Source organism: Lissotriton vulgaris, chromosome 9 (assembly GCF_964263255.1).
Source record: "Lissotriton vulgaris chromosome 9, aLisVul1.2, whole genome shotgun sequence".
Lineage (NCBI taxonomy): Eukaryota > Metazoa > Chordata > Amphibia > Caudata > Salamandridae > Lissotriton > Lissotriton vulgaris.
In genome coordinates this window covers 858,836,847-858,861,495 of record NC_141697.1, presented here as the reverse complement: position 1 = coordinate 858,861,495, position 24,649 = coordinate 858,836,847, and the positions used below count along the sequence as shown (strand labels likewise).

The 24,649-nt window shown below is 42.2% G+C and overlaps 1 protein-coding gene across 2 annotated transcripts in view; it reads right to left on the bottom strand.

Moving 5' to 3' along the window:
• Nucleotides 1–1,527: 1,527 nt before the first annotated feature.
• LOC147692372 (cytochrome P450 2G1-like) overlaps nt 1,528–24,649 on the bottom strand; it is a 312,091-nt gene continuing 288,969 nt past the window's right edge. For both annotated transcript variants that reach the window (XM_086938594.1, XM_086938595.1), the window contains 2 exons: nt 6,858–6,999; nt 1,528–2,936 (listed from right to left, as the gene is read on the bottom strand). In XM_086938594.1, coding sequence (XP_086794720.1) covers nt 2,755–2,936; nt 6,858–6,999 — 324 coding nt within the window. In that variant the 3' untranslated portion in view covers nt 1,528–2,754. The remainder of the gene's footprint in view (nt 2,937–6,857; nt 7,000–24,649) is intronic.

Here is a 24,649-nt window from a genome sequence, read left to right as displayed (position 1 = left end):
CTGAAAAAAACACAAAATATAGATGTAGAAAAAGAGGGATAGATAATGAGTAAAAAAGATCAAGAAAGTTCAAACAAACAAATGATTGCAAAGATTAAAGAAGGATAGAAAAAGCATGCCCAGAACCATAGCAATGAATATAAAACAAGATGGCCACACCCATTGAGGACCGTGTGGGAAAGTTTGCGTGATATTTCCCCCGCGAACACGCAAAAACGGACGTGAACACCTAATTGTGGCCCGCACGTAGGAAATGCACAACACGAGCATGCAACTGGCGCCCGGAAACGGAAACGGAAATATGCAACGCGAACACTGAAAACAAGATGGCCACGCCCATGTACGACCGCATGGGTAAGTTCGCGGTCGGCGCGCTGAAAAAAAACCCGAGAACACGCAAAGCGCCTCGCGAACACGCAAAAAAAATCTGCAAATTCGCACAAATTTGTGGATTTTGCGGACCACAAATTCGCTTTCGCACGAATACGCGTACCGCAATTTCGCAAATTTCGCCCATACTTAATTTTTTTCCTGTCCACGATTTCCTAGACCGGTAATTTCCATGTACAGGAAGCACCACAATGGGCCCAACAAACAGGGAGAAAACTTATTTCACATCAGGGCTGTTATTTGTTTTACAGAAATAAATCATCGCTTTGGGGGGTTGTATTTTCAAAAATGAACTTAGGCTGATCAGCAGCCATGACACTGAGGGTGGCTTTTCAGTTTTGTCAAAAGTTCATCTAGCATAGAATGACAAGTACTTTTATCAAAGTGATTCCCTACCACCTGGTGTGAATCTCCAAGCATGTGAGAGAGTTTTCACCTGGTCTGTGGAAGAAATACCTCCAGTGGATTTCCAAGTGGATGATCAGTCAAGTGTCAGACCATGCCACAGCCAGTGGCATAACATACAGCCGTGGTCCATTCAGGTAATATGGGTGGGTTCCAGGTAAGGGGGGATAATTAAATAAATTATTATTTTTCCCTCTCCATCGTCCCTCGAAATCCCCCTTACCTGGCCCCACCACTGGTACCTGCACAGACCGCTGCTGATAACACAGGCCCCTCCAGCCCCCGCGGTACGGGGGGTCAAGCTCCAGGAGGCCCCTCTCAGTACCGTACCCTGGTTGGAGTGCTCCTAAATGAGTTCGGAGAGGGCCCCTCCACGTGCTTTGCAGGGGGCCCCCTCAAGTTTTGTTAGGCCAGTGGCTACACCACCACGACAAACAACGTTTGTTAAATGAGCACGCCTTTCTCTGAATTCTGACTGCTATGGCACCATCAACCAACTAACTAAGAATTTATGTTGTACTTTATATTTTTATCTTCATATAAATTGGATGAAATAGAAGCAGTTACCATTCATTCGGATATGGTGGTTTCAGCTTTTCTAAATAAATGGCCTTTTGGCGCAGGAAGCAAATGGTTTCATGAGAAGAGAATATAGGAGGAAAAGCAAGTCTTGAGCAAATTCAGTTGCGAAACCTTTTAACCAATGAAGGCTGATTAAGGGTGGGACCAGAATTGTATTTTATCTTATTTTATTGTGTTTATTACGCGCCTATATGCAAGTTGTCTTTAGAGCACATTTTAAAAATCAGTACTTCTTAATCAACGAAAATGACAATGATGCACAAAAGAGAGACGACCCAGATATACTGTAAAAACTGTCAGGGAAGATCTTGTGGTGCAAAGAAGTTTTCAGAGAAACAAGCAAGATCTACAAGGAAGATGAAATGCTTAAAGACAAGGCTTTCCAAAATTTAGGGGAAGGAAGGGCATGCGATTTGAATTGAGAAGTGAATCAAACAAGGGGTGAAAAGAGCCCAATCTGGGAGGCAGATCATATGGAGTAGGAAGGGATGATGAGCTGAACTAGAGATGAGAGGTAAAAGGGGGCCAGACCACGGACACAATTAAAGACCTAGAAAGTGGAAACTGTGTTAGAAAGAGAATAGTAACCAGTGGAAACATGTGAGATACGGAAAAGGAGAGGCAGTGGGGGAAATTGAAAGATAAATTAGACAGGTGAGCTAAAGACCAAATTTGGAGGGGCAAGAGAAGAGGCAAGAGAGCTATAAGCAAAGGGGAATAGTAGACAAGATTAGATAGGATAAGTGTTAGAATAAAGATTTTAGTGCCATGGAAATTCAAGAGAAGGCAAATCTTAAGAAGGTTCAAGAGTTGTAGAAAAAAAGACTGTGCGAGCGAGAGAAAGAGATATGCAAGAAAAACATAAAGAATCAAACTCAAACTAGTGCCCAGACAACTGGTGGTGGTGAAAGAGAAAGTTAAGAAGGATTAAAGAATGATGATGATTACAAGGAAGAAAGAAAGGGAAGCAGTGAGAAAGAAAGGGATTTTAATTTTAGATGGTTTGAAGTGTAGGTCATGGGAAATCATACCATTTTGATTAAACACTAAAGGTTTGAAATAAAATATTTTTTTTGTGTCCACTGTAATAATTGCACCTACTAAACATAACATTTAACACATTTTCCTAGGATGTGACCCCTGTTTTTCAAAAGACAGACTGGGTTTGACAAAAGTCGAAGTTAATTAGTGCAGCTCATGGAAAAATAGGTGGATCATTTCAATTCCATTCTATTTCATGCTTGATCTGATACAAATGCACAGAATTCGGCTAATAAAAACTGGAAACGCGATTTTAAACTGCAAATAGTGAAAACAGGATCAAACCAATGCATTCCTCAGACAGTCACAAAGATTCAAACTCACATTATGATTTCTTTAACGAGGAATAAATGACAACTTATAGGGGCGTGGAACATTTTCAATACCACTTTCTAGAGGAGTAAGGTCAATGTCCTTCATGTCAATAGCAGATTTTAAATCAAAGTGCTGAAGGATAGTAGTGAGGAACAGGAAAAGCTCCATTCTTGCCAAGCCTTCTCCAAGACAATTCCTCTTGCCTGGAAAAAAAAAACAAAACTGAATCAGGGGACAGGTAAGATAAAACACTACCATTTTATGGAACTCATTGAGCATCCACAGTATTAAACTGAGAGATGGGAAATTACCCTCTCCGCAAATCGGTTTCTCCTTTTAATGAAAGTGGTTTATGAAATAAAATGCTGAAAACATATTTTCCGGCAACAGTACTCACACGATCAAGCACTGACTGCTGAGGTCACACATTCGAATACTAGTTGACAGGCTTGGTGTATGCAAGCATACACACATGCATGTACGCACACCAGTCGAGGTTCCTAGTGGGAGTGCTGTAGGGTGGTGGGCGGGGCGGGGGAGGGGCAGGTAGTAAACTCCAGCATTGAGCCGACCAGAGTTAAGTACATAAACAAAACAAATTACATTGCACGCGCTGCAACGCAAATGGCGTTGCAGTGCGCGCAATGTAATTTGTTTTATTTATTTATGTATTTACTTACCACCGGTCGGCCGTATGCCGAGTTTACTACCCCCCCCACCCTGCCCCTCCCCCACCCCACCACCTGCAGCACTCCCACTAGGAGCTGCAACTGACGCACACACACACAAACCCAAATACCCCTCCAACACACACACACTCTCTCTCTCTCTTTCTCACTCACACTGGCCAAGAACTCCTCCCGGAAATCCTAAGTGCGATCGTCAATATCTCTCCTCGATTCTTCAGCTAAAGTATTAGGGAGGATTATTTTTGAAAGGCTAGAATCGTGGATGATTGACAGCCATGTCCTAACAGACTCTCAGTATGGTTTGAAAAACGACATAGGTACACAAGAATAATGCATCAATCTCCACATTCTGGTCTCAAAATATATACGGTAGCCAAGCAGGGCCATATACATCTCTGTTTTGCAGAACTTAGCAGTGTGTCTGACCTTGTAAATCATAATAAACTCTGAAAACACTGTGGAAATGGCTGCCCCAGAAGATATTGGATACTTTTATCCCAGATGTATGCTTATTTAAAGGCTCATGTGAGAAAGGATCAGAGGGAAAATGTACCTTAAGGCTTTAGAGTTACCAGAGGAATAAGGCAAGGGCGTGTTTTAGCCCCACTCCTCTTTCCTCTTTATATCAATGGTATAGATGGCAAGTTGCAAGAACTGGGCCTGATGCACCCAGAATGTGTCCTCGCCCCAACCCCAGTGCTCCTTTGTGCCAATGATGTGGTTTTACTATCTAGAACCGCTAATGGACTTCAAAATGTATTATTGGTTTTGCTGCTTATATGAAACAGAAAGACTTAAAATTAATTTGGTACAAACCTTTATTATGGTGTGTGGGAAAGGAGGACAAAGAAAAAAGTCCACACTGTGAGGGGCCACAGATTGGAGGAGGTCCAAAAATGTCTCCTATTTCAAATACTGGCCATTGGGGATCAAATATAGGTCTAGCCAACCTCAAACTTAAAAGGACAATCAAGGCACTTTTTGATGTGCCACAAAAAGTGGCAATAAGCCTATACGTGAAATGTTAAAGCCATCTATGAGCAAGTGTATTTCAATGGCAACATATGGGGCAACTTTGTGGGGTATGAGTAGGTGTCAAACTTTGCAAGCACAAGTAAAAAAAAAAGATCTTGTGTAGACTCCTTGCTGTCCCCAGATCAACATAATCACATAATGTACATAGGGAACAAAGCAATAATTTCCTTGAGGATACAAAACATATCTGTCCACTAGTGGTGTGTCATACCATCTGGAGTAATGCTGGCACTAAATTTACCTGTGAAGTGATTAATGATTGCTTAGTTTTAAGCCATTATGATAAGATTCCTTGCTTCGCATATGTAAAAAATGTATTATTGGAAGTTGATCAGAATATTTCAATTAAAAGCCCAGCCAGTACCTTACAGTCTAGCAAAACTTAATTAAAATTGATTTGCACACAAAAGTGACATAATAAGGAGATTTTATGAGACAAATAAACCTACTGTATCCCAAAATTTGGACGGGCCCTTATGTCAAGGGCGCCATTATACTTGACACAGGTGATGGGATGTGCAAAAGAAATTCTATTTTACCAGGTTAAGGATGGGCATTCTGCACCAACAAGTTGAAATTTCGAAAAGAGATGCCTGGTCAAAACAATTACCAAAGTGCCCATGTGATGGGAAATCAAATCAGTCTAAGCTGCATTTTATCCTCTTCTGTAAGGTTTATTCCCATATCAGAAAACATTTTATTCGACCGCCTTTTTTAGGACAAAGGTATATATTCTATTAAGAGGCTTGTTATTTTCTGTGTAACCTTGCAACTGTCAATATTTGCTGTGCAGTTCTAGCCTTTATTAAGAGTTTTATCATTAAAATAAAAACACTAACAGTGTATGACAGTTGGTATATGAACAAGACCAGTAACATTAGTAAGAGCTGTTTATTTTGAGTATGAGTTTTCTGTACATTTATAATATTATCTAATTTAACTAGCTGAAGACTCGTTTCTGCTAATTTTAATGTAATTGTTTTATGAAGTTATGATAACTACAAATGTTCAGAATGTTTAAAGTTCTTAAATATTGTACTTTTAGTGAGAAATGTGTGTATATTACTCTTTAAGTTATGCATTGTGCTTTTAATGAATTACTTCTTGGCTGGTTACCATACTTATCCGTTCTATTATGGTCGCTGTACATGCCTATTGCACTTTTAAAATGATTTATGTATTTTATGGATTATAATAACAGAAATAAAGATTGATTTGAATTTGATTTGGCCTTGTTTGCTTGCCCTACTCCTACCTGATGAGTGTCTGTGCCTAAATGGGGAGAGGGCATTTTAGAATTTAGTGGGCATGAACTGATATTTAAGGCTCGAGGTCACAGGGACTTCAGCCAGTAGCTGTTACAAGGATTACCCATACTCCTCGGTTCAATAGACCCCAGCAACATCAACTATCATCACCCTTAAAGTCCAAAAGATGAAGATCCTACAAATCGGTCTCCACCAGCCAGCCAGTCTGCCACTTCTGTGTTCTGAATCCTGTGGTTTACAATCTCTATCAGCTTCAGATGACATAAGTCTAGAAGTCTGGTTTGAAGATAAACTTTCTGATAAGACTGATTCAAATACATTGGTTTGGTTCTAAGTCAACAAAAACATTGCGTTACTGGAATATCATAGTCAGAATATTAACAACCAGAATATTGTGGATGTAAGTAATTATAGGTAAGTATAGTTTTACTCTTCTTTGCTCTACATCCATGTACATCTATGTATCTTGAAGATATATGTACCATCAAGCCCATAGGTCTGAATATAGGCTATTGAAGCACCCTTTTTCTTATCTGCCAATCACAGGGGACAGCAAGCTCCAAACATTTTCTAAGGAAAGGCAGCATTCATTTGAAACCCCTTGATCTAACTATCAGTGCACTGAGGGAAATACAGCGGCTGCCTGCAAAAGCATGTACACAATTTAAATCACTCTGCATCGCCTACAGAGTGTTCCCAGATAAAACCCTTTTTAACTCAAATGCAAGACCAGGAATCATTTGCTGTCTGGCCAAGTGAGGTCCCCAAACACCACCCCCTGGGAGCCCACATATTCCAGAAGCAAAGGTAAAGCAGTCAAAGCTTCCTACTCTTGAATGCACCAGTATCAATTGCTAAACCTAAAACTATCTGAGATTAAAATTATCTCTACGGTTATTTTATGGCCCATTTCTAGGCCTGGCCCAACTCTTTTTCAGACACTGCATCAGGTTGCAAGCATCTCCCTACTTAATTCCAAGCACTTAGAAGTGGAAGTGTTTAATTGCTTCAGTGTGATACATATGATCACTAAGTAAGACATACATACATATTTTACAATAAATAAAATGAACGTTTGGGATTTCTACCTTCCAATGCCTCATGCTGTTAAAAAAAATAAACTGGTTCTTACCTATAGAGAAGGGCACAAATGCCTTATGTTTTTGGAAACAGCCATTCTCATCCAGAAAGTGTGCTGGATTGAAGTTGGCTGGGTCTTTGAATTGTGTGGGGTCCCGAAGAACAGTAGTCAGCATGGGGTACACATCTGTTCCCTGAAAAGCAAAGAACGGAGTGAGGTTATCAAGTTTCCCAAATTTAACCGTGTGGGTGTAACATGTGTCGGTTTCAGTTATAAAAAGTATGATCAAACCAGCATATCACAGAGTTTAATAAAACATATAATTAAGCATATGAAGACACAGCCATAGAGTCGCACAGTATTAAAAGATCTTTCTGTATAAGTACCTGTAAATTTGAAGATTAAAGGCAGGCTCTGAGGTAATGTTTTGACAGTGAATCTGTGATCTGTGCATGTGGATGCCCAGAGGCCGTATCATGAATTTATTTAACCCGACATTTCTCAGTTAGTGCTTTATTTTCAGATAGTACTGCTCGGAAATAGTGAGCATGGTTTGCCTCTTTCTCTTTCCGAGCTGTGCTATCTGAAGATAAAGCAGTGACCCAGAGAAACATCGGGTTTAATTAATACTTTTTACACAATGCAGCAGGAGCATAAAACAGGGGCTCGGCTGGGCACTACGCCGGAAAAGACCATCACAATACGGACCCAGCTCTTGCAAACAATGGATCCACAGACTCCTGAATGGCAGACAAAGATGTCTTGTTTTAAATTGAAAATTGAATGTTTTACCTGGCGCATGTGAGTTATGATTTAATATGAATCATTACAAAACAATGTTTGGTATCCCTCTTCTCAATGTAAAACTGGTCATAACTTTGACTGTCCAGTGATAATGATATGATAATGATAATGTTTATTGTTTAGTTCATTAAAACGTTAACAATTTTTCGCATGAATAAAAGATTTCTCATTTTAGGCTTTACATTCTCAGTAGTTACGATCAATGATGTTCGTCTACTTCTAATGAAGCTCATGGCCTGTACAATTAAAAATTCTTAATAATTCATAACATTTCCACATTCTACATTATTATTAGAGTTTTCAATTTCCAAAGCCTGGTCCTAAGGTTGACAAATTATCAGCTTGCATAACCTGTACAATAACATTTCTTAGTAAGTATTATTTTTTTCACATTCTACAGTAATGTTAGGGTTTCAGTTTTCAAAGCCTGGTCCTGAAGGTTAAGGATTTTTAACAGCTTGCAGTTCATTTGAGGGTCTGACGGATATAAACCTTTTTTGTATAGCCGCTCTGCATGTCCTTACTCTAATGTTTAGAGCTTTTCTTAATAAAGTGACTGGTGCTGTATAAAGTTTGGGGCATGTGCAAATTAGATTAAAGAAAGCCCCTTTTTTTGCTACAGCAAAGTTGGCCTGCTTTAGGCCCTTTGTGAACCCAGCTTGGCGGGTAAACACTTCAATGTAATTTTCCAAAGCGTAGGGCCATCAAATGTCTTTTTCGATAAACTGAAAATGTAATACTTAAATAAGGTGCCGTTGCAAGTCTTAAAGTTTTTAATCACCATCCAGGCATGCGATCTCAGGCTGAAGGTATTTTTATCGAGTAACTAGGAGTGGAAATTTGCTGTTTTGTTTATTACTCATTTAAAGGTCGAATAAGGAAGATTATTGTTCTAATGCTTGGCCATGCAAGTAGTTGTTTGTGATTTCTGGAGATATTGATTATATACTGTTTTTTATCATTTTCAAGTTCTGTCCAAAGGGCCTTATTAAGTAGGGAGGCAGCTGTATTCTGTTTCAATCGGTACCAAAACTTTATTGTGGTGTACATTCTTCCTATTGTTGAATTTTTTAGGCCAAGTTCAAGTCGCACCTGGGCTGGTGAGGCTGACTGATGGATCTAAAAAACCTTTTTATAAGTTGTGAGTTTGTTCAAAAGTACAGAGTCTTCTCCCTGTAGAGCAATGCTGGCATATGTTATTGTTGGAAGAATTTTTGCCGATATCACTGCAAGCAATGGTTTGTTTAAAGACCCCTTCAGTTTTGTTTGTCAGTTCTAAAGGTGAACACTAATGCACTAGTTCTCTGTGACATATAATTTTTCTGCTTATAATGGTTTAATCTATTATCCATGTAAAACCCCAGGTATTTATCACTGGTTACTTTCTCTAATGGTTTACCCTCAAGCCTGATATTCTTATTGGAGCTTGAGTAATTGCTGCTGAACATTGTTTTGCTTTTTGATGTGTTAATTCCTAGTTTGTTAGTAGTTATATATTTCATCATTTCTGTAAGAGACCTTCGGAGACCGATCTTAGGGGGTCATTAGGATGGCGGATGGACCTGCGTCCGTCCGCCACCCCCGAGGTAGAGGGACCGCCGCTGCCCATGCGGATGTGACTGCCACCCTGGCGGTCATATCCTCCACATTTAACATTGTGGCGGATGGTGCTTCAAGCAGCACCCGCCACAAGGTTAAAAAATGCATGTTTACCTTTGCATGCACGAAGCGGCAGGCACCGCGTGGTGCCTGCCGCTTCGTGCACGCAGAGACAGGGGGTACCCCCCATGTGCACCCCCCACCCCCCTTTACCCGCAACGGGCCCCCAAAGAAAAGATCGTATGCCTTTCCACGGCGGAAATGCCGCCGTGGAAAGGCATAGGACCTCCGCTATCCTAATATGGCTGGCGGTGTCTGATTAGAGCTTTTCCGCCGCGGTCGGAAGGCGACCGCAGCAGAAAAGAGGCGTCGGAAAAAAGATCCCCCAGTCATTCTAATATGGCGGGGGGTCTTTTTCCAGTCCGCAGCGGATAATCCGCATCCACCGGGCCGGCGGTGGCTTCCGCCGGCCCGGAGGATGCGGATTATCCGTAATCATAATCGGCCCCTTAGTTAGGTTCATTAACACCACATTGTCCGCATAAGAAAGATGCAATAATAATAACTTTTCCAATTTTGGTGGATAAGAATTGATCTTATCAAGCTGTTGTGTCAGATCAGACATACATAGATTAAAAAGGTGTGGTGCCAACATGCATCCCTGTTTTAAGCCTTTGTTTGTGTTCAGCTTTCTTGATAATCTGGACCCATCACCCAACTTTATTCTTATTGATGCTTGGGTGTAGAATATCAGCATACCTCTTAATATTCTCTCAGTAATGTTGCAAGCTCACAATTTGTTCCACAGGTGGTGACAATCCACACTATCAAAGGCTCCCTTTAGATCTATAAAACAAAGGTGCAGTTGTTTCTTCCATTTGCATTTGTATGTTAATAATAAGAAAGTTAGAATGGTTGTGATCGTCCCAATCCCTTTTCTAAAATCCGCCTGGGTGACCGGAATCAGGTTGAACTTGTCCGACCAATGAATCTGGTCTGCTAAGATCAGAGAGGCGCAGTGTTTTGCTTCTACATCTAATAGGGCAATTAGCCTGTAATTCCTCCTTTGCAGATCGGTGTGATGATTAAGCGTTGCCTACTAGATGAAATCTGATTTAGTAGCTCAACTACTTTAAATAGTGGGGTTAGTTGGTTGCCCCAAAAAGATGGATCATGTTTAAAAATTGCTTGCAGGATACCATTGGGCTCTGGAGCTCCATCTCCTCTGCCTTTCCGTATTGTGTTTGTTATTTCTTCTGCTGAATAAAATGTCAAATCTGTTTTTACCTTTAGACTACAAATGCCATCTTTTCTGTAGGTGGAATTTTCTGCTTTTTCTATTGCAGGCGCTCAATCTTGTTGATTGAAATTGTCCGGGTGCTTCTGAGCCAGTTGTTCAGCGTTTCTGATCTCCGTAAATCGTTTTGTTAGAAAATTGGCTCACTCATGTTCTTGTACATTTGAGATTAAGGCATTCACTGGCCTATTTAAATTATTTATTATTTCCCAAAAGGTGATAGAGTTGGTTTTTCTGGCACTGTACAATAATATTGACCTGAATCTATTGTTTATATATCTTTTATCTTTCCATTACTTCTTTTTGTTTCATTTCCTCAACTGACGTGTGGTGTCCCCGCCGTTTAGTCCAGGTCCATTGTATTTAGTCTCCTGATGGCTTTCTTTAGTTCACGTTTCAGGATTTGAACTTCACTTTTTAATTCCATACAGTTTTTATTTCTTGTACCTGTTTTTGTTTTTCTGAAATTAATGAGGTAATTTTTGAAGAGAAATTTACCCAAGCTTGTATTTTGTTTTGACCCTCATTCCTGCTCTCTGTTATTAGTCCTTTATATGTTTTTTGGAGCTCCTTTACAGTTTCATTTGTCCATTTAATGTGTTTTAGGTCAATTGAATTTATTTATTTATGCAATTTGTTGAGCGCACGATTACCCAAGGGTGTCTTGGCGCTTGACAGAAAAAAACTGAAGGTTATATCCAAGAAGTGATGGAATCTAATGATTAAATAACCAGGTCTTCAGCTGCTTTCTAAATGATATTAAAGTAGGGATGTTCTTAAGATCACCTGGCATGGTGTTCCATAGTTTAGCCGTTGCTACAGCAAAGGATCTGTATCCCCAAGTAGCCTTTACCTTCAGAAGGTTAGCATCAGCAGATCTGAGAGTGCGTGATGGTCGATAGGGACAAAGGGCATCTTTGAGAAAAGACGGCGCTTTTTCATGAACGCTTTTAAAAGCGATACACAGGGCTTTGAATTTATTTCGCTGTCTGATCGGTAACCAATGAAGTTTGCGAATGATATTTGAGATGGGTTTGAATTTGGGTGTGCCAGTCACGAGTCTTGCGGCCGCGTTTTGGACCAGCTGAAGTTTGTTGACTACTTGTTCATGAGCATTAAGTATGAGGGCATTGCAGTAGTCGACTCGAGACATTAATAGAGTTGAAATCAAGGTATTTATGGTGTTTAGGGGAAGGTAAGGTTGGAGTTTTTTAATCATTTTAAGTGTAAAAGAGGAGGCAGAAACTATTGAATTGGCTTGATGAATGTATGAAAGTCTATTGTCAAAGAATACACCCAGGTGTCTAACCTTGGTGACCGGGTTAGGTGGGGGGCCAAGGTCTTGAGGCCACCAAGTGGGAGACCATGCAGGAACGAGTTTCCCAAACACCATTACCTTGGTTTTATCCGAGTTAAGTTTCAGACAGTTTGAGTTCATCCAATTACATATGGCAAGCATTCCTTTTTGGAAATTATCAGCAACTTCCATTCCATTGTTGTTAATGTCCAGGACAAGCTGTGTATCGTCTGCGTACGATGTTACTGCTAGACGATGAGCTTTAATGACCCACGCTAAGTCCACCACATAAATGTTAAAAAGTGTGGGACTCAGCGAAGATCCCTGGGGGACTCCACAAGGTAGTGAGAAGGAGTCAGAAGAGAATGCACCCATGGAAACCGATTGCTCTTGGTCTGTCAAAAAGGAAGCAAGGAGTGAGACGGCATTTGATGAGACTCCAGCTTTTCCGACACGGTCGATAAGAATAGAATGATCGACCGTGTCGAAAGCCGCGGAAAGGTCAAGTAGTATGAGCACCGTGCACCTCCTTTATCGAGGATCATTCTTATCTCATCTGAAGCTTTTATTAATGCCGTTTCCGTCCCATGTCCCTTCCTGAATCCGAATTGGGAAGCATCTAAGCAGTTGTTAATATCTATGTATTCAGATAATTGAGTATTCATGATTTTCTCAATGATCTTAGATGGGTAGGGTATACATGATATAGGTCTGTAACTAGTGACTTTGGAAGGATCTAATGTGGTTTTTTAAGTAGTGGCTTGATTACTGTCTTTTTCCATATGGTAGGGTAAGTGCTTGATGTGATCATGGCATTGAAGATATCTGCAAGAACAGTTGAGATCGTTTCTGGAACCATTTTAAAAACTGAAGGTGGACAGGGATCGTTGGGTGAGCCAGAGTTGGTGGTCATCATAAGTTTGTGAACTAGCTCAGGCGAAATATGATTGAAAGAAAAATTGAGAAAATTGGGGGGTGTGAATTTAGGTATGATCTGAGTATGGGTCTGATGTGTATCATTAGTAAGTTTATTAAAGTTGGAGTAGATGTCACAGACCTTTTCTTGGAAGTAGGTAGAAAGTGCATTGCACATAGATTGAGAGGCTTCTGTAGTTGGAGATTTGTCGTGTCCAGAAAGGTGGGAAACGACCTGAAAAAGCTGTTTAATTGAATCTTGAGCTGATTCAATTTGATTGTTAAAGAAAATGCTTTTCTGAGTGATGATTGATGATTTATAATTCTTTAACTTTTCTTTATAGCAGCTTTTGTCATGAGGGTCATAGTTACTGCGCCACTTGCGTTCCTGTCGTCTGCAACTATGTTTTTCTAACCTAAGGGCTTCAGTAAACAATGGGGCAGAATTGAAAAGTCTGTTGGTAGAGCGTATTTTTGTGGGGACGGAGATATCAGTTGCAGTCTTGATACATGTGGTGTAATCAATGGCCGCGGCTTCTGGATCAGAGGTATCAATATCTTTTAAGGGGCCTAGTTTAATAATAAATTCAAGAACATTAATGTTTTTCCAGGATTTAAAAGTGTTGGGCTTACAATGTTTCGTAAGGGTTGGGGTGGAAGGGAGAATACTAAAACAGACAGCAGAATGATCTGTCCATGTGAGTGGTATTATATGCTCTATAGTTAAGGAATTAAGATTGGAAAAAATTCCATCTAAGGTGTGTCCAGCTAGGTGCGTAGAGGAATGAACAAGTTGGATGAGACCTGCTGCATTCATTTCAGTGAGGAGGGAGAGAGTGTCAGGATCTTCATTCCTCTCTAGGTGAAAATTAAAATCACCCAAGATGGTAAAGTTGTTTTCTCCAGGTATTGGATCCAAAAGATGACACAAAGAGGGCAGAAAAGTGGAGCGAAGGCCTGGGGGGGCGATAAAGCAGAATGCCTCTAAAGGAGGTGGAATGAGGAGTAACAAAAGTAAAATTCTGAGCCTCGCATGTGTTAATTCTCAAGGGTTCTGTGTGTAAGCAAAAAGCGTTGCGATGCATAATTGCTACCCCCCTCCTCTTTTAAGCGATCTGTCAAGTCTAATGTTAGAGAAACCCTCCGGAGTGGCTGAGGTAAAGTCAGGGTCGGACGCCTGGTCTCCCCAGGTTTCGGTAAGTAGCAGGATGTACAAGTTCCAACTTTCAATAAGGTGTGCAATCTCATATCTATGTTTTGGGAGTGATCGCACATTTTGAAGGGCTAATTTGATGGATTTGGAAGATTTTTTAGAAGATGTAGCAACTGGGTCTAATACGTGGGGGTGGTACATAATATAGAATGAACAATGGGGGCAGGAGTACGGAGCATAGTTGAGTATGTAGGTTGATTGGAGCGTAATGGATGTTATTGGTGTTAAGACATTTTAAATAGTCAGCATCATAACAGATACCTATGTGTGATAGACGAGATGTCTGTGATCCAGGGTGGGTGGCTCTGGGCTCGGGACAGGCTCGGGCGGGCGCAGACGGGCTTGCCTTTGGCGCGCTGGCGGCACGCCCGCTGCGCCCGTCCGCTGCGCTTCCGGGGAGGAGGTACCATTTTATAGTAATCAGGGTGGGAGGGATGTTTTCCTTGATAACTGGATTGACCTGAAGTTTGGTAAAACTTAAGTTGAGATGAATATGTTGATAAAAGTGGTCACTCCTATTGGTATATGCGATAAGAGAATTGGGAGAGAAAAGGCATCCGTGGTAATGAGATTACCTCATAATCAAATCTGGATCGCATCTTCTCTCCATGATATGTATGTTTAGGGGGGTATCACCAGTGGATCTGCCATTTATGATTCTCATTCCTAAATACCCAGATGTTGACCTGTGTGGTCAGAATGGGTTGTCTTAATTGGTATTGAGAATGAACATTCCAGAATATGTTGTCAGCAGATAATTTCTCGTCTTCATCCGGGGAGTCGAATAAATTAGAATTAAAATCGCCTGTCAGCACTATATCCCAAGAGGGGTAAGTGCAGCTTATATCCGAGATTGTGGCGATTAATAGGGCGTTATGAGCTTTTTTCTTTCTTGCCTTTGAATGCGCATCTGTATTAATCAGCAGTACTCGTCTCGATTTATCAGAGATGTGTGGAGTGAATTTAATTAATTGCACATTGGGGCCAGGAGAGTCTATCTGCTCCAATCTGATGCTTAGTGCTGCGGATACATAAACTGCCAGGCTCCCTTTCGGCTGACCATATTTGTCGGTGTCTTCAGTGTAATGTGTAAAACCTGCATGGGGTACGTCTTCCAATGCCCATGTCTCTTGGAGGGCTATATTGTCACTTGTTTTTCAACCTTGTGGAGGCCTGGCATCTTCCAGCCGTTTTTGTGCTCCCGCTATGTTCAATGAGAGAAGATGAATGTTTCCATTGTTGAGTTTGAATGGGTGTCTTTCCATGGGTCAGTTACCCTTAACATCAATAAGGGTGCCTGGAAGCCAGCGTCATTGATTTTGATCTAATCCTATTTTCTCCTTCTGAACTTTATGTGTGCTACACCTCTGTGAAGTAGTTGTACTACTTCCTCTTGCATTCTGCAACACCTGGTATACCTGAAATTTCTCTTGTATTTGTCCTGATCCATATTTTACTTTGTAAGAGGGGTTTTCAGTAAGGGGTTTGGGGTAGCATGGTATAATGATTTTAGATAGTTTTATACCCCATGCATTCAAATCTTTATTTCGGTTAAAAAAACCATAAAAGAGCCATTGACATATAAAACAATACAATCTCTAAAAACAAGTGGTACCAATAGTATCAATTTCAGTTTCAAATTAATAGCAGGCCATAGAAAAAAAAGAGGGGTCATAATGAGAAGTGTGACATTTTTCTAGGGGGAACTAACCAGACCAGACAATTTTAAAATTCTTAGTCCACAATTACAATCAGTCGGTCCCTAGTTTGCTAAATACATGAGAAATACACTGTTTGAAATTTTATGACAAGTATAAATATACATAAATATTAATAAAAACCAGGTATTTATATTGGTTAATAGTATTTACAATAATAAAAACATGTTAAAAAGAGATAAAACTTTTTTTTTAGAAGGTATTTCATCCATTCCATATGACAAGATTTAGATGTAGAAATGATTCAGTGACATATCCACCACTAAGCCAAAACCGTATCAGCATCACTAATCTTTTTTTGTCTGATGCCTTACCCTGTCCTCTACACTATTACAATTACAATTTCAGACCTTGTTTTCTTCGTACTATTGCTACAGCAAAAAGGTATCGGCTTAAACTAAATACAATGGTCTGTGTGGTATCAGATTTAAACACTCTTTCTGCCTCCTTGATATGTCTGAATCCTAGGAGACAACAAATAAGTTTTAGCCACTTCTTCCTGCTATGTTGGTATGCTGGGCAAAGAAATATCACATGGGCCTCATCCTCCCTTGTGCCCATGTGGCATAACTCGCAATTTTCAAGTGAAACATCTCCTGTGCGACCCTTGTTACATGCCCATTTCGCTGTATTAGCTTTAATATGGAGAATGCCATAACAAAACTTTAAATACAGGGTTTCTGCCATAACTGGCAGTATTTCGTCCATAAGACATTCAAAACTACTTTCACTTTTAACTTCAAGAAATTTGAGTGTCAGAACTCCAGTTTTCGAATTGTGTGTTGTGGAGTTTAGGACAGAATCCCAGAACCTTTCTCGCAGTAACTTTTTGCAAGTCTGGGTCAGAGATCCTGGGTCTGTCCAAAAATGGTATAACCCCAGTTTGAAGAACCAATTCTCAATATGGGCCAACCACAGCAACCAGGTTGTGTTCCTTATTGTCATAATTTCTTTTAAGGCTTCTCTATAATCAATTAGTTCGTCCGTTGCCCACAGACAGATCCAGTATAATAATGGGTGAAAATGGCATGATCATCAGAACGATGTATATTTAGGTCAAGGAAGAATGGGATAAAAGGTGTGCGGCGTGGTACTGCTAGCAATTGCCTAAAGAAAGTATTTTCATGCACTGAAAAGGCTTTTTTTGCAGCACGGCCCCATAATTCTGCACCATAAAGTGTGGCAGATTGAGCCTTATACTTAAACAGCTCAATTGCGGGGGACACAGCTCTGGAATAACTATTCTTGTGCCTTTTGGTTATGGGTTCTAAATTTTGTATCAAAATTGTTTTGGATTTATCAATTTGTGGATTCCAATTCATTTTTACATCCAAAGTAATACCCAGATAATTAAAACTCTGCACGTGCTCTATCATTTCACCATTAACAGTATATAATCTATTAAAACTCTTATGGGGGCTAATTGCCATAAACGTTGTTTTAGACAAATTAATCTCCAACTTTTTATCCACACACTAGGATTGGAATTTGTTGAGCAAATTCTGCAGTCCTCTTGGGGTCTGGTTGATTAGAATAGTGTTGTCAGCAAATAGCAAGGCCGGCACTGCTTGGCCACCCAACTTGGGAGAGTCATGCTCGCAGCCCAAGAGGGTGGTCGGTATATCAGTAACATACAAAGAGAAAAGAGTCGGCGCCAGCACCGAGCCTTGCCTAACGCCTCTTTTTATGTCTATGTGCTCTGATAGTTCCCCATTAGGACCCCACCTAACCCTAGCATAGTTGGCCTCATGGAGCCTAACAATTTGTTTGATTATTTCAGTAGGGACATCCTGATTCTTTAATTTTGTCCACAGCTTATCCCTGGGAACAAGATCAAAGGCCGCTCTGAGGTCAACAAATGCCACATAAAGGTGAGAAATCCTTACATTTATATATTTCCAAATTAAACATAAAAATCTAAAAACCTGATCGACAAGGCTAATCTTCTCTCTAAAACCGGCCTGGTACTTACTTAAAATAGAGTTCTCTTGAATCCAGTCATTTAGCTTACTTAAAACTTGACAAGCATATACTTTTTGCAGAACGTCAATCAGACTGATCGGTCTATAGTGTTCTGGGTTCAGTCTGTCCCCCTTTTTAAAAATTGTCACAATTTCAGCACCCCTCCATGTCTCAGGGATTGGCGCTCCTCTTGCAATTTCATTGCTAAGTAGATTAATATACAGGGCCCACAACATATTCTCATGTTTCCAGAGATCCCCCGGATTCTTGTCCTGACTTGGTGCTTTCCCTGATTTGATAGCATTGATGGCTGATATAGTATCTGCCATAGTAAACGATAGGGGTGTCCCTCTTACGTTTGCTCCTGCATCTTCTTCATTGCCCGTTTGGTCATTTTCATCGTAAGAGTATAATGTAGAGAAGTGTGTGACCCAGACGTTTGCTTCTAAAAACAGGTCCCTGGATGGTGTACCCTCTGTCTTTCCCCTGGCTATAAGACCCCAAAATGTGGATTGATCTTTTAATTTACATGATTCCAACAGTTCTGACCATACTTTTTCATTCCAGCCCTTTCTAGCCGTAACTAACACTTTTTTGTATTCCCTTCTTTTTTCTTTTACGCCTACTATATCTTTCCCTTTTACAGCTTCTATCAATTCTGATTTGGCATGGCGGCATGTTTTGTTATACCATGTCCCGTTTTTCAGTATCTTGCTTTGTCCAGTATTTGCCCTTTTAGCTACTTTGGTGAGTATCTCGCTAAGCCCCAGTGTCATTCTTCCATGGACATCTACTATTAGTAGTTTCTCAGATGGGTTGAGATCTAATGGGGACATTAACTTCACATGAAGCTCATACATTTTCTTAATAGTGGAATCATTTCCCAGAACCGCAGGCCACTTCAATGCTCTGCGGTTGTTGGACATAAGGGGATCAGTACTCATACTTTTGGAGTAGGGTAACCCCTCTGCAGGCAACATAAATAATGGCTTTGAAAGAGTCAAGTTAAGAGGATAGTGGTCACTCTCTGTACGGACATCTACCCCCAAATCTATCGTCATTGGCCACAAAGTTATTGAAACCATTATATAGTCCAAATAACTGGTACAACTGCCACGTCTAAAAGTAGGTTTTCTCGGGGAGTCTGACGGCAAGCGGCCATTACAAGAACGCAAGCCATGTCCCACTGTCAGACGTAATAATTGGAGTGCGGCTTTTGAACACGGTACTGGTGAGTTGGACTCAGCACCAGGAATGCTATTAGCGTTATCTTCCAGCTCTGTGATATTTTCTAAGCCCAATAGAGGTTCAAATTTCCGGTTAAAATCACCCCCTATGATCATCATGATCTTATGATCAAATCTGAAAATAATGGCATCCCATTGAGCTATAGTCTCTGATTCCTTATGACATAGGCCTGGTATAGATATTAATGATACAAACTTCTTTGTTATTAGTGTCTTTGAATTTTATAGCCAGGATATCAGGACTATTACAATCTATTTGTTTATAGTTAGGCTGTCAGGAATTCGGTTAAAACCGATCTCAACGACAGTACACCTCCGGATGAAAATCAGGTGACCCGGTTTAACCGAGTGTCCCTGATTTTCATAGCTGACGTGGGGGGAGAGGAGCTGTTGTGGTCTGCCGTCTGTTTAATTGCGGCCGGCCGCACCAGAGTACTTCACAGTATTTAAAAAGACCATTCACTTAATGAGGCTTTGTTCTTCTGTTGCCCCTTCTGAGAGTCCCTGGGGGCTCTGTTGAGCCTCAGAGTGTGTGCAGGCGAGAGGAACAGCCGCCTCCACAGAGAGAACGCGGTCGGGCACCCCTCCCTTCGCTGCCCCATATTCTCTTCCATTAATAAAAACCATGCAGTGTTTTTCCTTTTTCCTTCAACAATCCCCCCCCCCCCCGCCCGACCCCGGAGTTACTTTAGCAGCTGCACCAGGGAGCTTGGAAGCAGACAGACATCTATTGGGCTCAAACGGGATTCAGTCCCCCCCTCCCACCTCCCCCCCCTGGTGTGTCAGCCCGGGCTGAGCAGCCTCCAGGGCGGACACGTTCTTGATCTGCCAGCCGCACCCGAGTACTTCACAGGTCTTTAAGACCATTGACTTGTTAATGAGGCTTTGTCCGCAGCCTCCAGTGACTTTCCACAAGCGATTGTGCTCTGTGCAGATGTCTCTCGTTTTGAAGGTCGGCTTGCATTTCCATCACAGCTCGGAAGGAAGGGTGGAAAAGAGAATAGGAGGGGAGGGGGGCTGTAGGAGATGAAACTGGGGTCGAGGGAGATGCAACGGATGCGTCTGTGAGAAAGTTGAGATGCGTGCAGTGTCTAAACACAGTTGCGAGTTACCATTTACTTATAATGGAGAACGTAGAAATTACAAAGTTACAGATTAAGGACACTTCCGGATGGACTATGGTAAAACCCCTTTAAACTAGTCGATGTTTTCTATGGAGATCTGCAAAGAAGTGCTGCAGGCGACCAGAGGAAAAGTGTCCGGGTGGATCCAAGGGTGGATCGGAGATGAGAAGAACCTGAAAGCAGAGGGGACAGAGTCTGGGTCACTAGCCAGTGACCAGGAAGGAACCAGGAAGGAACCAGGCGATGTCGAGTTGATTCAAGTGAAGAGGTGAAGCTTATCTCTGCAGCCACGAGGACCAGGAGGTGTCAACGGCAACTAGGAGCTGGATTCGAGCTGTCTCACAAAGGATCTAGTTACTGCGGTATCAGTATCCGGACTGGACCCAACAAGCCTTGGTAACCGCAATCCACGCAGGAAGGGAAGATTGGCTTTGAGTCAGACCAGCGGAAGCTGGAGCAAGCCTGGAGCAACCAGGCTAGCAGTGTAAATTTAAACAAAAGTCTTCAGGGGGCTAACTAGCCAGCGGGATAACAACCAGGAAGACGCGTTGACCTGAAATGCAGGAGCAGGCCCCACGCGGCACTCGTGGAGTGTGGAGGGTTGAGCTTTGGTGCAAATGGCACTCGGGTCTGAGGCTTTTCAAACCCAAATGCACAACTGCGAGGTTGCCTTGGTAGTTGCACTGTTATCAAAATGCAGGATGTCCAGGGTGTCCAGTCCCACGTCTCTCGTGTTTGCCACGGGTCTCAGATTTGCTGTGGATGTGGGACGGAGTCAGAGAAGTTTGAGAGTCTAGTTCCTGTGTCGCTGAGTCTTCGGGATCTGGCGGGAGCATCGACAAAGCAGACCGGCAAGTTACTGGTGGTGCCTGTTTGCACAGGGTGGTCACTCCTTGACCACAAGGGAGTTGTCTTCAGTCTTCTAGTTGAGATAGAATGTCGAAGGTCCAAGAGTTCGTATCAAAGTTTCTTCCAGGATTAATCTAAAGTCTCTAGACACAGCTCCTATCTTTTTACTGATTTTAGGGGCTGGATTACCTGCTAGGTCCCTCCTATGGGTGGACCTTAGAAGGGGGTGGTTACACCCCTTTCCCTTTGTCCAGTTTTGCACCAGAGCAGGGCTGGAGTGCCCCAGCAACTGGTTTGAACCGGGCTATGCATGCAGCACCTTTTGTGCCCCAGGCAGTGTCTGGAAAAGCATCTTTCCATTCAACCCACCCTGCCCCAATACACTACAGGCTGTCTGGGGAGATGCTAGCACCTCCCTCAACAGGAAACCTATTGTCCAAGCCTCCCTTGTTGGAGTTTCCCCCAGTTGCAGGAGGTCAGACTTGTGTCTATGGCAGCAGCATCCATTTTGTGATGCTGAGGCTCTGTTTAACTTTAACCGGGTAAAGCAGTAACTACATGTCTTCTCACTTTAGAAGGGTGGAATGCTACCCCCGCCGCCAGGACTGGCGGGGGTGGGGGGCGCGGGGGTAGTATTCCAAAGTGTTTGACACCTTACGCAACATGTTTTGATAAAGCCAAACCAAAGTTAGCATTAACCGCGAGGATTATAATGCACTTAAGAGTATATGGTATGGCTATATCATAGAACAGCTATAAGGAGATGGTTCCGAAAGCTGTAGAAGGGCTCAGCTCATGCTAGAACACCCTCTAACTTAAAACCAAGCACTATGCCTGCAGGATTATCAAGGCCTGCCATAGGAGTGACTTATAGGTATGTATGTGTCTATATATAAGGGTAGATATAAGTATACTGTATCTAAGTAAGGGGTGATTACACACCTTACCCAAGCTGAGTGATCAGCCTGTGGTGTCAGTTTCGATGGCCAGCCAGAGGTGGCATAATACATGCTGCAGCCCCTGGTAGGCCTTGGATGCACCTATGCCCTGGGTATCTATGCTACACTATACAGGGGCTCACAAAGGTGACTTAATTCCCAATCAGGTCTGTACCTAAGGAACATGGTATCAATGTAGAGAGAGAACAGCTGGGCTGTGGGTCTGATTAGTAGGCCCACAGTCACACTAAAGTCGAAAAACCAGAGAATCACAGCAAAAAGTGGGGGTGACCATAGAAAGCAGACCCTACTCTCCTACATTCTTCTGACGCAGCAACCTCCTGACCCTACCAGATCTCATCTTTTCTTTTAAGTTTCTGTAAAATAATCTGATGCTTTCCTCCAGGCCCTGTCTATCCTATCAGTCCTGTGGCTATGGATCTATATGAATAATTGTCTGAGGCCTTTTTCATTTGGGATTATATTTGGTTTATATTCCATATTTCTTTATTGCATTCATTCAATTTGTGGTGCACATTGAGTTATATTTCTTTATAGGTCAACCTTCAGTCTTGGCTGCTCTACTTTTCTTGAAGGTAATTATAATCAAACTTGTAGCTGGTAGTGGAAGGATAGCTTGACCTTAGTTGCTACCTGTAGTTGGAGGTGCTCCGTTTTAGTTAGAAACAAACTTTCAACCAAATGAGCAGAGAGGGATCCCCTTTACTGGTGTTAAGATAGGATAGAACTAAGATGGCACAGTTGAGGCTGCCACCTGGTTGTGGCAACTACACTCTCCACTGCTCCAGAGTCACAATACCCCTACAATACCCCCTGCACGCCCCCTATCAGGGTGAAGCACCACAGTGCGAGGCAGGTGGTTGACGGTGGCAGGAGAGCGGTTGGGGCACAACAATATATGGCCTTAAACTGCGGCCCCACTGTAATTGCCACTTGCTGGTACTACCTCCCACCTGGGCTGTCTTGCTATCAGCTATCCAGTCGTCAGGTCAGGGTAGAAGAAATGGTAAATGGTAAATGCGGCAGCCAAATAACAGCAGTAGCAGGGGGTCAGGATCAGGAGCCTTGTGGGAGCTGGCCGTCCTGCAGGAGGGGCCAGACTCTCTCTCAGTGAGACCTGCTCAGAGCCTCGTGCTCGACTCCGCTTTGGATCTCCCCTCCTCACCTCAATTTTTTGTCCCATTGCTAACCGCCCTGCACCACGCCGCCTTCCTGTCCCGAATACAAGTCTGGCTCAATGTCAGTCTCAGCCGGCTCTTGGAGGGCACGGGGTTCATGAGCTTGGTGGGCTCAGTCCTGCCATGGCAGTCACCTCGCTTCCTTGCAGTCTCGCTACCTGCTTGTAGCTTCCGGAAACACTCCACACTTGACTGCGTCCGACTCGCTGATTTTTCCTGTCCAGTGTTTCAGATGATTCGATCCACTTTTGGTGTCATCTAATACAGTTCTAAACCATTTTAAACAGTTGTCAGTGTTAGTAGCAGGATATAGCAGAATATTGACCAAAGTCAATGAATAGATGTCATAAATTGCTCACATTTATAGCCCTTCATCTGAACCACTAGCCAGGGAGACCAATGGACGTTATATACACATGCTTTCGTGCCAAGGGTGAAAACAGCTGTTGAGCAGCATGATCATAACATGCTGTTGCCTACCTCTACTTTATTATATAATACCATCTGTTTTTTTCATATCATAATTTTACATTTTAAACCAGAATGGACATTTTAGCTTGGAAATCTGATTACAATTTGAGATACATTGCTGGATTGGAATCTTCAAGAGTTGCGGCTACAGGACATTAGATAAGTTTTTATGATACATGAAAAATGCATTCAAAAAGACTAAGGGCCTGATCACGATTTTGGCGGTGCCGCGCCAGCACAGCACAGCCAAAGCAGTGCATGGTCTGCCCACCATATTGCAAGTATAACTCATGTCTGGCAGGATTTTCTTTTGCCGTTCCCATGGCAGTGCCCTGAAAACAGGTACCGCAATGAAAATGCAAGAGTAGTTCCAGAATGGCATGGACTGTGAAGTCTGTGCTATGCTGGAACATAGGGTGCATGCACACAGATGCAGCCCCATGTTGGTGGGGGTATGAGGGCCCTGTAGGGCCCCCTTTGTTTCCCCACCACCAGCCTTTTCATGGCAGGCTAACCACCATGAAAAATCTAGCAGTGGGGAGACTTGAAATATGCTTGATAGACCTTGGCGGTCCCGCCTTGCATATTGGATACCCTGTCCACTGTGCCATAACCATGAATTGGCGGTTCCCTGGCATAGCAATCACAGCGGTGGATGGCCCGAATGGCTATCTTGGAAAAGGGCGCCGCACCACTGCAACACCACCAGACGTGTAGTCGGACAGTAAGGTCTTAAATGTACTCCTCAGGTTTCTCAGAAAATGTCAGTGTTTCTTTAAATCTCTACAACATAATGAGGTCAAATATCTACGGTGTAGATCAGTTTGATTCCTTCTGCAATTGTAATGTGTATTTTGTACATGTTGATTGGTGGATGGACAGTGTCTTCTTCTACATTATATATCTGAACTGTGCGGGCAGTACTATCGAATTTGAGGAGTGATGAGTGGATTTGTTGGAACTTCACCTCACTTTTACCACACTCTCGACCAGCAGAAACAGCTTTTATTGTAGCCCCAACTTTAACCTTAATAAGTCAGCTCCATTTCGACTTGTTCATTTAAACATGTCTCATGTCATTTAAGACTTCACCAACTGAATGCGAAAAATCCCCCCTTAAGTCGAAAATGTACAATATTTCTCAGTATTTTGAGGAAAGCTATTACGTTCAGCAAGCCCATTTGCTTTCTCGCTCTCATTGTCAAAGTTC